Here is a 15,049-nt window from a genome sequence, read left to right on the forward strand (position 1 = left end):
TATTTTCATAAATACTTATCAAAACAGGAACACTAAAGAGAGATTTATCAGTCATGCTCTTGATCTGATTCCTGACCATTACTTCAATAATTCAAAACAACTTGTTTTCTCTCTCTAGAATCTACTTATTTCTCAAAAGATTTCTGTTAAAAAAAAAATAAATGAAAGCTTGTCTTATTTTTTCAGAAGTGCCCATAGGCCCAACAATACCTTTTAAAAGACTTCCTTGAAACACTATACTGTTTTTTCCAGACTTGTCTTGGATAGTAATAATTAATTGTAAATTGAGAAACACCTGTGATTCTCCAAAACTAGAAAAACCTGATGCACCAAGTGCATTCTTTGCCAGGATAGAAGTAGAAAAGGTGGTTTCATATACCTTGCTTAAAGATTCTTAGCCGTTTGCTAGAAATGAAGTGATCAATGCAGCATCTGTTACTGTACTTGCAAAGTACAAAGTTAAGCAGATTTTTGGTAGATGGATGATCAGACAATATATAGAGATATAGATATACTTAGCATGGATTGTATCAGGTGACTTAGGCTGTGTTGTTATTTCTGTTATCTGAATACAGTTTTGAACCAGCACAAATCACTCCAACTACATGACTAGCAGAAGACTGATCACCAGTGATAAATTAAATTTCTTGTTGCTTTGAGCAAGACTAATTTAACATTACTGTAAACTCTGTTGGAAGGGACAGGATTTATTTTTATTGTCTGTGTTGCACACAATCTTTGTTTGTGTAACTATCGAAATGCTTATTGTTATAATGGGGCAAGTGGGTGTATGTACAACTAGGATTTGTATATTGCAAGAACCGTTGGGAGTGTGTCTGTGAATCAGTCAGCTTGCACTACCTGCAAGATCTACATCAGTATAGTCTGTACTGCCCCGGGATAGTGGTACATTAGTTTATCTATTATTGCAACAGTGTCCCTTGAAGTATAGCATGTACAGCTTCCCAGTGGAGAAGCTTCCAGAAGATACTTCTGGTTTTCAGAGGCAATTGCTTCCAAAAATGGGAAGTAGCTTCCCGAGGCTTCTACAGGCCATTCTGAGGCCCACGGAGGTCAATAGAATGGGTTGCCAGCTTGGCACAACCCAGAGGCGTCCAGAGGTTCCAGATAAATAATTGTGTGTGCTTCAGGAGTGGACCCCAGCGTCATTGGAATTCCGTAACCATGATGTGATCTGGAACCAAAGCCCACGGATAAGAAGGGCCAATTGTATAATAAAACATTTAGAGCGCAATCCTAAGGATGTGCTCGGCAGGTGCAAGTCATTTGTGCCGGCCCGGGAGTGTCACAAACATGCCATAAAGCACATTTGCATCTACTTAGGAGAGTGCTGTGCCGGCGCATGGAGGTGCGCCAGCCTGGAGAGGCCAGATCCAGCCTCTGCACAGTGAAGAAAGGCAAGTCCGTGCTGGCTGAGCTTGGCCAGTGCAGAGGTCTGGGGGTGTATGGGGAGGGGAGGGAGGAGGTGGGAGAAGGTGCTTCTGGGCAGGGAGAGGGCTGGCAGTGGGCAGGCCCATGGGTGGGTGGGCAGGGAGTGGGTGGCGGGATAGGGATCCTAGCCCCGTTCTGCAGGAGGCACAGAGCGGCTCGAGGCTGCTCTGTTCTGCTTGGATCTGCAGATCCACCTCTTCAGGTGGCGCAGATCCAAGTAGATCTGTTGAGGCTGCTGTGACTTTCCTTGGAGTAAGGGAAATTTTTTCCTCCTGCCTCAGGCCCAGCCACAGCCAGCCCCAAACTTGCGCTGGATACAGCACAGGCCTACCAGTCTGCCTGTTCCAGTGCAAGTTAGGTTTGCGCTGCCTGAAATCATCTTGCGTGACCAACAGAGATATTTCAACTCTACACTACTTGTCAATTTTTATGCCAGCTTTACACATTACAATTATTTACAATGGGAATATTTGTTGTTACTACGACTATTACTTTTACCACTTTTTTTTTTTATGGTGCCATAATGGAGAGCTTCACTGACACTTCTGATTGTGGCAAAGCTGGTTGTCCACATCTCACTTGAAACTGATGAAAAAGGTCCATTAGTTTTTGATAGAGTTAGCTTGTGCACTCAAAAGTACTTCATTCAGAGTCACAGACTCCTCCTGAAAGTGTTGGATGTTATTTTTCAATGTCAGATAGTAACTTCTTTGTTTGGTTTTTGTATGAAATGTTTACTTTTGAGGTTCACATGTATAACATAAGCACTGACTTTGCTTCTGTTTATTTTAAGGCATATGATGGATTCGCCAGTTTAGGGATATCCCGGCTCCTAGAACCTTCTGACATGGTTTTGTTAGCAATTCCCGACAAACTGACTGTTATGACCTACCTTTATCAAATACGGGCACATTTCAGTGGGCAAGAGCTAAATGTGGTTCAGATTGAGGCGAACAGTAGCAAAAGCACATATAAAGTAGGCAACTATGAAACGGATCCAAACAGTTCTGTCGATCAGGAAAAGTTCTATGCTGAACTAAGTGACTTAAAACGAGAACCAGAACTGCAACAACCTGAAGGGGGGTTGGCGGACATGGTTTTTCAGGACGACTCTGTATTAATAAATGACAGTGGAGTTGGGGAGTCAGAAACTGAATATCGGACACCAGATCACCATGTAAGCCCAAATGTGGCTTCCCCTTCCTCTCGCAGGACTAAAAGTGACACAGATCAACAAAAAACCCAGCAGAGTTTGGAAAGGACTTCTGGATTTGAGGAAAGTGGGAAAAGCAGCTCAGCACAAGCGCAGCCCATGTTAGGAAGGAAAAAACTACTCAAAGCAGACACTTTAGATCTGAGTGATTTGACACAGATCAACGACAGAAAAGGGGATATATTTCCAACACCATTATGTGAAGGCTCTGACGAGAAAGAACATCAGAATTCAAATAGTACCATTAATTCCTCAGAATTAGAAAATCATGAGCATCCAGAACTTGCACAGAGGAAGAAGCTGGATACTGAATCACATATTGGAAAAACAAACATGGAAGTGGGAGATAAACCTGGTTCCTCCTACAATAGGGATGTGGAGGCTGACAAAAAATACCATTTCTCTCAGAGGAAATTGGAAGTGGGCTTAGAATTTGAGACCAAAACGGCTATAAATCAAACAGATTTAGCTACAAAAACTGCACAGGTAAGAACTCATAAAATGCTTTCACTGTAACTTCCTTTGCAGTCTAACATTGTGGTACTATACTATGCCATTAATGCACTCTTAAAATGATTATATATAATGTTTAATGCACTGTGAATGGTTAATTAAGCAGAGCTTGTCTTTTATTGTATGGTCAAACAGATATATTTATAGTATGTGTGGGTAGTTTTAAAAGCACTTTGCCTAAGGAGCAGTTCCTATCAACTTTTTGTCAGAATGTTCCCCATATAGATCTTTTGCTTTTGTCTTTCTGTCTCCTGCTTTAACAAATCGTTTTGTGCAATCTGCTAACTCAATCAGTGTTCTAAGTGTTTTTATTCCTGACTGCAGAACATGTGCACACACGTGCACAATTTTTCCTACGCTTTGAGATGTAATGTGCTATTATGGCCACATATTGGTCATGAAAACATGTAGCCCAAGGAGGCCACCTCAGCTGCCCTACCCAAGGGACAGCTCTGTCCATCTACTAAAAAGTAAGTCCCATTGTCTTCAATGGGGCTTACTCTCAGGATTGTACATAGGATTGCAGCCTCAGTACAATGATGCTGAACCCATTCTTGCCTAGCCCACAGGTGTACACATTTGATCCCTGTTGTGTATAAGCAATGGTGGACAAAAATGGCTTGACTGCCAAGGTATATAGCTGTCATGTTGCAGACATATACTTGAAAATTACATTTGAACAGTTGACATGGTTTGCTAACCTGATCATATGATTGAATGCCAGGAAGTGGCGAGTTCTAATTTCAGCATTCATTATAACTCTCTGTGTTTTCCTTGTATTATCATACATCTTTTCTGTATTAGGAAAATGATCACACTTAAAATAGCTTTCAAAGTTTGTGAAAATGTAACTTATCACTGTTGAAACAGACTTGGACTATAATTAAGATTCCTTTTTTTTCTGCCTCAACATAATGTTTTCCTAATATGTTGTCAATGTTTAAAAAACACCTTTTCCTGCTTTACATATCCTGTATACAGGGTGCTAACAAATTGTAGTGTGCCAGTTAAAAATGATGCTATGTATATTATAGGGAGCTCCTTTTCACATCACAGTTAATACAAAAGATAAATTTTAAAAAATTCCAGCTTTATAATTATTTACCTGGTATAAACTGAGAGTCCACTGGATTAATACGCAAGTTTAATATTCATGGTGAGTAAATATATTTAAGAATTTAAAAGCTTCTTAAATATTGTGACTCTCAAATATCTCTCTTGTAGTTCTTAAACATCTGAAGTTTATCGTATGTGGTTAAGAAAGTTTGGCCACCCTGGCATGTTATTTGAAAGCAGCTATTTTCTCAAACAGTACAGCAATGGATGTGGAAATTCTTCATTAACTGTTTGCCTGACTGAGTAGGAAGGAATTCCATAATTGACTCTGCTTATGTCATTCTTATAATCGAATGCTTACCAAATTGGCATAGATAGCTGCCATGGGGAAGCAGCTCCCAGAAGCAGTTGATTGCTGATTGCCTTTTCCCCTTGCTCCACTTCTCCACTCCATATTTCACTGAAGTGTTTGCATCTACAAAGGAGTCAGTTTTCTCATCACTTTCAAGACAGGGATGGGAGGTGTTTTGTAAAGTCTTACAAATCTTCAGCACGAGTCCCTAATCATCCTACTTTAGTATTGTTACATTCCTTTGCAAGATTAATTTTTTTTTTCAAACTTTTTTTTTAAAAAGATGATTCAAGGGAGTGCTAGCCTGGCAATGTCCCTGCCAATATGTGACTGTAAATAAACCCAGGACAAAAAAACCTGCACTACAAAGCCTAGGGTTGGCTTTTTTCAAATGGGATCACCCATCTAAGACACAGGATGTGCTTCTCATTTAGCAGCATTCAAAGTAGAAAGCCTCATGAGCTAGAACTACAGCAATAATGTGCAGTATAGGTAGGAAACTAAAGCTTAGTATTTGTATAACATTTTTGGTTGTTCAAAGCACTTCACTTATATTATCTTGTAATCCTCATAGCAAGCCTGTAAGAGATGCTTATTGTATATGGGGGGGGAGGGGAATGAGACTGAGGCTACAATCCTATGCATGCTTTCCTGGAAGTAAGCTACCTTGTACTCAGTGTCATGCATAGGATTGTGCTGTGAGGGGAAGTAATTTGTCTCAGGCCATCTAATGGTAAAGTTGTTATTTGAACTGGGGATGTCCTGATTTTCAGGTTTCCTACTGTAGTAAGAAATACTCATCTAACATTTCTCAAAGTGCGTTCCTAACAGCCCTGAGGCTCCCTGAGACCCCTTCATGGGCTCCATGAGCACACCATAAGTGGCTCCCCAAGTCTCCATGCATGCACCAACAAGGCCCCCTGAGACTCCTGTGACGAGCATAAAGGGCTTTTGAATCACTGTTTAAGAACCCCAGGTCTAGTCAAATCAGTGCTAAGCATGGGTTATATCAGCTAATTTATATTCAAAAAAGCAACATCCAGACCTGTTACAATTTGCACTGTTCATACTCTATCTATTCAATTCAGGCTTAACCTAGTTGTCGACCTCTGCATTTCAGGTGTCAAAGATGGTGTATTTGCATTTTCCATAGTGCTGGGTTTATGCCAGTGGATCCCAAATTGTGAGCCATGGCTCTCTGGGGGGCCACAGAAACCAGCCAGAGGAGCAGCAGAATCCTATTGAAAAATCCACCACCCTATACAATGTATAGGATTGTAGCCCTAACGGGAAGTCATGGCCAATGGCCCAGTAGGTCAAGAGAGCTGCTAGTTGAAAAGGTTTAGGAACCACTGGTCTATGCTACAAGGAACGTAGGGTTGCACAGTCAAGCTTGGTTATTTTTAGTGGTCTCTACCTTCTCTCAATCTCTTTTGAGAAGTAGAGCACCTTGGGAAAGGAGCATTGGACTTGCACATGAGTGACTCAAGCTTAATTAGGAAGGCGACTGATCATCATTCTGCGGGCTCAGTCCTATCCAATTTTCCAGTGCCAGTGCAGTCGTGTCAGTGGGATGTGTGCTGCATCCTGTGGTGGGAAGGCAGTCACAGGGGCCTCCTCAGGATAAGGAAATGTTTGTTCCCTTATCTTGGGGTTGCATTGCTGCACTGGTGCTGGAAAGTTGGGTAGAATTGGGCCCTGCATGATTAAAAGTGGTCCTCAGTAGCATTATTAGTTCAGTATTCTCTTAATTACTGATCCAGTTCACATAGCAGATATGTTTTATCCTCATGATGGACTATGAACAGGGGATTGTCTTGCTGCAAGAGGATAATCATGTTTCAGTGAGTACCAAAAAATTTCCATCTACTGAGGAACCTCTCACCTGGAGTAGGGAAATTTCTACTACCCATATGGAGTCCAGCCTGAAGAAAAGGAGGTACCAAGCATCCCTCATTACTGCACAGTGTCCCTTTGACAACTGCTTCCAGTACAGTGTGAACATTATGTTTGATACAAAAGTGAAAAAGACAGGTTGAACCAGGGCTTCCTTCTACTCTAGGTGTGACTCTGTTCTGTAGTGGCTGAAAGCACAGCACAAAAGAGGCCTGCCCAGGCTACACCAAACACTTTCTTTGGTAGAGGCAGTGTGCCCTAAGGATCCTTCTCATACCTTACGGTTGGAAAGGACAGGAGGCTGTTCTACACCTGAAGTTACATACAACCTTTTTCATATATGATCAGATATGAGCACGGATTGGAGTATTCTGGCTTGAAAGATGGTCCTTCCCTTTTCCCATGTGTGACATTTTTGGGGGGTAGATTTGCTTTGGGAGCCAGCCCTGTATTCGCAGATTGTCTATGTAGGATACTTTGGAGCTTCTTTGGCATTAATCTGCTGTTTTGTTTTTAATTCTTTCTAAGCAACGAATGTTATCAAGACAAGAAGAACTAAAAGAACGAGCAAGAGTTCTGCTTGAACAAGCAAGAAGAGACGCCGCTTTAAAGGCTGGAAATAGGCAGCTCTCCAGTTCAACCACCCCAGGCCGCTCTAAGCACCTGACTGATGTAAGGAATATTGGCCATCATGGCTGTTAGCAGAAGGAATATATTTTGCATCTTCAGTATTTTTTCATTTGGGTAGTGAGCTAAATTACTGTCACTGGACATAGCACGAAAAGATAGTTTTGTGTGATGATGACAGCAGGGTATTATTTATGGGTGACTCTCCCTCTCCTACAAGTGCTGAGCGTTCATCTTCTACTAAGAGCTGATTATTTTCCTACTGACTGAGGCCAATGAAAGATCGAAAGTCTGTTGAAAGCAGTGCACTTTGAGTACCAGCTGATTTAAGATATTAGTCAGATGAAAGGCAAAGTTATCTGTCACGTTACAGTGTTGCACCCAATGCTATTTCTCACAGTGACCCTCCTTTTATCATCAGAATGAATTATTCTGATGGCACTGAAAAGCATAGCTAAGCAAACCCAGGTCCAATGGCGAGACAGCTGCAGTTGCCTATTGCTCCACCAGTAACCTCAATGGTGACCTGGAGGGGGCTGCAATCTCTGGAGATTAAAGCTAATTAAATTTTTATGCAATCCTTTCCAAAGCAGAGGTTGCCTGTTGTGTCACATTATGTGCTGTAATTTTGCAATTCTAACCATTTGCACATGAGAAATGGTGCTGCCACTGCAGCACTCATTTTGCTAATGATTGCAATACGGCCAAATTATTCTTTCAAGTCTTACAGAAAAATGTGGGTGTATGTTTGCAAGTGCATATTGTCTTGTGCCAGTCCTTATCTACTTTGACTAGTATTAACATGTGTGTACTAACAGTATTAACTGCTTTTAACTGTATTAGCAGTATTAACTGCTGGCAATGTTTCCTCAACTATTCTGACTTTGTAGTTCGTAACCTTTTTATCTCTATAAAATATTTTGTTTCTTTGCACTTGGACCATGATTTCTCTGTAAATTGAACTAAAGAAAGATATCAGTATTTTGTATCCTGTACATTTGAATGTTGCACTTAACATCTTAGGTTGTCATTCAAGAGGTTTTAAATTGTTACAAACTTAACAAAAAAATAGGAAATTGTTTTCAGCTCTGTCTCAGTTACTTTTTGGGTAAAACAATTCTTTTGGAGAGCAAAAATGAATATGGTAGAAAGAACCATCACACATTTCTTATTATCAGTGATCTGATACAGTTCCTGGGTATGTATCTCTTGCATGTTTAGCACTGCACATAACATACATGAAAATTATGGGAATTATGGGCATGTAATTAATCTACAGCTCAATACTGAGCTGGTGGTAGGAGTGTACTGCTGGCGCTGGGTGTCGTAAATATGCCATTAAACATGTTTATGGCACCCTCGCTGTAGGGACTACCAGTGCCAGCCCAGTACTGGGCAGACACTGCCCAGAGCAAGGGAAGAGCTCCAGGCAGCAACAAGGTTTGTTGGGGCGAGGAGTAGGCGTTCCAGGGTGGAGAGATGGCTGGGGGAGGAGGAACTGGGGCGGGAGGTGGGTAGGACCAGCAGAGCCCTGCTCCGCTGGATCCAATGCTCCATGTTGGGCTGAAAAGAAAAATAGCTGGCGCAGACTAGAGGAGACCCTTTGCGAGGCCTGCATCCTTACCTGAGGGAAAGGGATGAATGTCCCCTTCCCCTGAGGAGTCTCCAGTGCTGCCGCGGTGCCCATAGGATTCAGCAGTAACCATTTTGACTCCACTGCTCCTCTGGGTGCCAGGCAGTTTAGGATTGGACTGTTAATTACTATCTTTCATGCAATGCCTCTCACAGTGGTATGTACAATCATCGTACAATATTCATAATCTTTGCTAATAATAATAATAATAATAATACAGGTATTTATATACCGCCTTTCTTTGTCTTTATTCAAGACTTTATTCAAGGCGACTTACATAGGCAGGCTATTTAAATCATCGTAGGGATTTTTACAGTTGAAAGAAGGTTCTATCTTCCAAGAACCACAACATTCAGATGTTTCTTTCTGATCTGGTTTCACATTCTGGCCTCCATCCTCCCACGCTCAGAGCAGATGGAATAGCTCGGCTTCAGCTTGTCAGCTGCTTCAAGGTCGCACGGTGCCGGTGGCCTCGAACTGGCAACCCTGTGGATGTTATCTTCAGGCAAATGGAGGCTCTACCCTCTAGACCAGACCTCCTATTATTCAGTCATCCTCACTGAAGAGCTTGTGTTTCTTAATTTTTGCAGCCGTGATTTTGCTCTTGTCCATTCTTATCCTTCTCTTTTGGAAAGGGATGTGTATTTCAAGTTAATTTTATCCACAGTGCTATAAAAAATTTATTAATTTTTGTGGAAACTATGGTAGAAGTGGCTTCTACATCAAACTCCAAAGTTAAATCAATTTTTTTAAAAGTTGTTCCATGACTTTATCATTGAGAAATTTCTTCTTTCTTAAATTCTTTTTCTTTGGACCTGCTTTCATGTTGTTTTTGAAAAAGATGTCTCAGCTGGTAAAAGGTCATGGTCTTTCATACTTCTCTTTGCTCATCATGGGGAGAAAGTAACCTTGATACTGGGTGTCTCTCCCTTAGTCTGCCACCAAAAAGTTTGGAGGTTTTTGATCTGGTAGTCAGGGAGATACTGTATTCAGATAAACATGATAGAGTCCAATTCACTTGTTTTAATTTTTTCCCCCTTGAGCTAGACCAGGTTGAATTTACTCCCCAGGAAGTAATGAACAAATAGGTCTCTTAACTGTTATGACATTTAGCCAAGCTATATTTAATCAGTTACAGTCATCCACATTATTCCCTTTTCTTAGGCTTATCTCATATCTCTGAATATTCCACAGATATGCAAACATGGACATAATAGTTTGTTGTTTTGCAAATAATGATTAACTATGACTTGGAATGATATGAAGTTTTTCAGCACGCACACAAAAAAGTTACAAAAAAGACTGATATTTGAGTCTAATGTCACATTTTATAGCTGACTGTCTTTGTAGATAGTTGGACAAAACATAAGTAAACCAATGATATGTTTGCACAACATACTGAAAATGGATTTGAACACTATTGTCTTCTCCCAAAGAACCCTGTACCTGTGTAAGGCTGCTGAAAATTCTATTTGAATTGCTTACCAACCTCACAAAACTACAGTTCTGAGAGTTCCCTGGGATAAACCAAAGGCAATTAAAACACCTTAAATCTGGCTGATATTATAATGAAAATGTAACCCAGTGTAATTAACAACACTAATCTAGACCAATTTCATTCTTTCTGAAGGCTGACCCCTTTATGTTGCAAAGATGACAATGCTGTTAATCCTACACTAGAGAACTACCAATCTTTAGTCGGGAGAGAGGTGTAGGGAGAGCATCTGTGAACACTATCCACCATAGGAATGACTGGAAGCTACCCATTTATATGGGGAATGTAAAGATCTCACTGGGGAGACCTATTCTTCTTGGACTAGTTGGGTTGACTCCAGCTTCTTGGAGGAGGAAAATTTGCCTCCCCCTAAACATTCTTGCAATTTTAACCTCCTAATCTGTCCCTTTGTACTTATTGGAAGCCATTGGGAGCCGAGTCTGACTTAATTTGCATAGCACCTTCTCTTCATTGCTCCAGCTCAGTGGTTCCCTATCTGTGTGTCGCAGTACCCCAGGTGCTCTGCAGCACACTCACAGGACACTGCGCAGCCTCTTCTTCCCTGCTTACTAGGCCAAGATTAATGTAAAATCTTGCACTATCGTGAAATCTCCCACAATAGTGCAAGATTTTATGTTCTAGGCCCAGCAAGCTGGGAAGGAGAGGCTGCGCAATGCACTGTAAGTGTGCTGCACAGCATCTTAGGGCACTGCAGAACACGTATAGGGAACCATTGGGCTGGGGGTGGTGCTCACACTCTGGTGCTGCCGCAACAGGTTTCAGAGCCCTGCGCTAGGGCCCCCCACCGTTTCCCCTAACTTCCTCTGGATGATTCATAGGTTGCTGCTATTGGCATTGAGGATCCAGGGGTTGGCCTGGCCAAGTGGGCTCTCTGATGGGCATGGGCCCTCAACCAGTGCCCAACCTGACTGACTCTGACATTATCCATGTGGAGTATATTTTAGGGTGGATACTCACTGTGCATGACATATTGGCCTGTTCAGCCTAACACTCTCGCAGAGACTGTGTGCCTTAGTACACTTGTGAAACCACATATTGTAGAGGACGATCTGTCCCACTGGGCAAGCTGTCTTCAGGGGTGTTGTGTACCTCTATGCCACATGAATTAAACCCTGAATGCCAGACCTGCATGCACACACTTGTACATGTGCACGTTTCCTGTGGATGAAAGGAAAGGATGGGCAGGTGAAGGAGCAGGCATGCCTCTATCCTCCTTTCCCTTGTGAGGCACAATGGGCTTCCCTCCTTGCTCTGGGCCGCCTCTCATTGAAATGATCAGGAGCAGGGAAACCCAGCCTGCAGTGGAGCAAGCTTGGAGAGGGTAGTGGAAGGGCTGGGGACTCATTTGTTCACTGCTCCTTAAAGACTGCCACTCCACATGACCATTCCAAGTTGCTATGTGGCAAGGCCAGCCCTGGCTGTCTTTCAGGGGAACTTGTCTGCCGTTATGGATCTTTTCATTTTGGTACCTCAGTAAATGTCAAAGTTCACCAGAATGCAGTCTGAAGACCACTGAATGGAAAGAATTAAGTGGGGAGAGAGAGGTTAGATTTTAAGTAAAATAGCAACCTTTTCATGCTACAATGAACCCTCACTTTAATGGATCTCAGTTTAACAGACTTCTGAAACAATGGACTCTGCTCCCTTTAAAATGTCTCATATATGTTTTGCAAATGCACATCTCCACTGACTTCAGTTCATTTGGACAACTGAGTTTTGGCATTAATGGACATCCCCCATTAGTCTGTTAAAGGGAAGGTTCATTGTATAGTATTAGGTGGCTGAGAACTCCTTTCTAGTGCACAACGCATGGAAAGAATTCGTGGAAAGAGTTTCCACCCACAGAGCACTGCAGAGCAGAATTCATGCTTGTTTCCACCATTTCAGTACATTGAATAAAGTAATGCCTCCTTATTTATATTACTGTACTAGGCTTGAGTTGTTTATGGGAGGAATTTAGTATTTAAATATTAAGGTGTTGGAACAACAATATAGACTTGCTAACTAAAAAAGGAACGCTATAGAAATTCACCCCTAAACTAGCTACTTATAAACATGGAAATATTGTGTGCAATGTAAGAGCAAGGTTTATGCAAAACAGACACAACTTTGGAACACTTCTTTATATTACTGCCTTGCTCAAAGGACTTGTTTCAGCTGTATCTAATTCATACTTAATAAGTACTTTGTACTCCAGGTGTCAGTCTGTTTTGCCCATTAACTTATCATTTTCAGAAATAAGGGGGAATTTTTTTAATGGCAAAGTAGTAATTTTTTAAACATGGAAACTAACTCAGATGAAGTGGAAATAATTTCTGGCAGCCTTCATAAATCAACAAAGCTGAATTTTATAACTTCCTAGAAAAATGTTTTCTATGCCTCATCCGATTTTTATTTTAATAAACCAAGTTTTAGCAGTAATTAAACTACAAAAATGTTTTTCAGCACCCATTAAAACTCAGTGTGAATCAACTCTCCTTTCTCAATCCCATTCAGCATAAGCCCCAGTATTGCTATCACTTCTACCCACACAACATGTAAGGATTTGGGGGGTTCCTATTATATTAGCAAAAAGGCATTAATCTCAGACAGGTTGAACAAGTCAAAACCTCAGTTTGACTGAGGGCCATTTGAATTTCATTGGAAGCTATTATAAGTAAAACTGTATATAAATGTTGTGAGAAAGAAAACATGATGCAGATCTAAATATAACATTTGTGGTCTAAACATTTCTGCTACTATGGGCTCATTTTCTTGAAATCAAAGAAATTTTATTTCTTATTTTCTAGAAATCAAAATACTGAGTTACTTTGTAGTTTACCACCAATTTTATAGGCAGAAAGGCTGTTTCTCTCCTCACTTAGGAGGTAAGAACTGTTGTATACCTGATGGAAGAGAAGCGCTACCAAGTTTCTAAATTAGTGGAATTTATGTTTTCAGTAAAATTGTTTCTGAGCAATGAGAAAACCAAGTAAAGAAGGCTGGCCAATTAAATTTATAACATGCTTCCCCTGCCTTTTAAAATATATTAAAAGGTGGAACATTAGAGATGGCAACCTTGGTCCTTTTGATGATAATTGAAAAATATTGATTGGGTAGGGGAGACTAATCTCTCTTGCTGATAATTGTGACCAGATTTAGATGTGATCACCAGATTGCTTTAGATTACAAAAGAAGCAGTTACCATCTCATTGTTAAAAGATGAAACATTATTTTAGTAATTTGTGAGTCCTGGTGTCTCATTTGTTGTTTGCCATTTTTGTCTTCTGTATATGCCCCTAAAAAACTACCAAATGTGGTTTATGCTGATAAGGATATTGATTATTAAATTTAAATACCACAAATACGAAAGGTTTGAAAGATATTTTAAATTGTGTGTTTATGTCGTCTTAACCAAGAGAAAATAAAAATGAATGCAGTTAATCATTTTTAAAAGCTAAACTGATATTTTCCTCTTCTGATTAAAACACCAAAATCAATTAACTGAATTCAATTTCATGTAGGGGAGAAAACTAATTTAATTCTCTGTTTCTATGAATGGCGTGTTAAAAATGAAGAAACTTTCTTCCATTTCAAGGTTTTAACTACTTTGACATACCTGTTAGCTAGACTGTCTTTTCTTGTGGGGACGAGGGGAGAAAGGATGAGTGAGTTACATTATTTCAGAACACAAGATTTGGCATGTATACCTCTCACACACAAAGAGAAAGTATGTTATTGTTGCTGTATTTTGGGGGATCAGTCATTAATATAATTAATGTGCTCTATTTCATAAAACAAAACAATCCTGTAATGTAAACATCTGTAGTTGCATGGAGTCATAATCCATTTTGGATTTAAATTTCAATACAGCCAGGTTTTTTTACCCCTGCTATAGATGTGGCCTAGACATAATCACTTAGGTTTCAATAAGTATAGGTCATTTAAATTACAAATTTGTCTGACCTGTGTTTTTTCACTACCTGACAATAACAAAATGCACTGTCAAAATTTAGCAACCTGTTCCTTGACCTTGTAAAAAATCAGTAACCTAATTGAAGTATCCAAATATTTTCTTGTTGCCTGCCCATAAAGACCAGCAGCAGAGTGATCTCTGTTTCAGAGAGATCACTTTTGCGTGAAGCCAACACATTGGATTTTTTTTTTTTTTTAGCACCAGGGATGCTCTCTTTATACAGCTGCTAATGACCATGAATGTTTTGTGTGACTGTTTTCAATTCATCCCAGGATGATATCAACATTACTTAGGCCGTATGTTTCATTGCCTGTTCTGTTATTTCTCAGCATGCACGAGGGTAGAGTTAGAATCTTTATTCATTTCATTTTAAAATGTTTCTTTTGTTCTCCTTATCATGTTTCTGGCTTTCCCAAGGATATATGCCTTGAATGAAAAGTCACATGTGCATTACTAATTGTGTGCCATTGTATTTACAGTTCCTAGTGGTGGCACTGTGAAGCTACTAATTCTTTTGCTTCACTTGATGTAAAATAATCTGAGCTTCTTTGATAGCACTGAAACAGTATTAATTGTTTTGTACATTTCTTGGTCACTCTACTTAGGTGGTCTTCATAATCTATTAGAACTTTCAGCCAGATTTTTGTAATGTCATGCCTCCAGCGGTGATTAAATTGGTAATTAATGAACAGTCTTTGGCAATGTAAACCACATCCCGTTAATTTTCCCTACTCCCCCCCCCCAATTTTTTTAGAAGTTGTCGTTTCTGTCAGAAAGCATTGCGCCACCTTGCTACAGCCCCTTGGCATGAAACCACAACGGCTTGATTTTTGCAG

General features: G+C 40.4%; 1 protein-coding gene across 2 annotated transcripts in view; it reads left to right on the forward strand.

Moving 5' to 3' along the window:
• The window catches only part of EHBP1 (EH domain binding protein 1), a 347,196-nt gene that overhangs the window by 229,159 nt on the left and 102,988 nt on the right, over nt 1-15,049 (forward strand). For both annotated transcript variants that reach the window (XM_066638694.1, XM_066638607.1), the window contains 2 exons: nt 2,246-3,151; nt 7,011-7,154. In XM_066638694.1, coding sequence (XP_066494791.1) covers nt 2,246-3,151; nt 7,011-7,154 — 1,050 coding nt within the window. The remainder of the gene's footprint in view (nt 1-2,245; nt 3,152-7,010; nt 7,155-15,049) is intronic.

This window comes from Tiliqua scincoides, chromosome 1 (assembly GCF_035046505.1).
Source record: "Tiliqua scincoides isolate rTilSci1 chromosome 1, rTilSci1.hap2, whole genome shotgun sequence".
Classification (NCBI taxonomy): Eukaryota; Metazoa; Chordata; class Lepidosauria; order Squamata; family Scincidae; genus Tiliqua; species Tiliqua scincoides.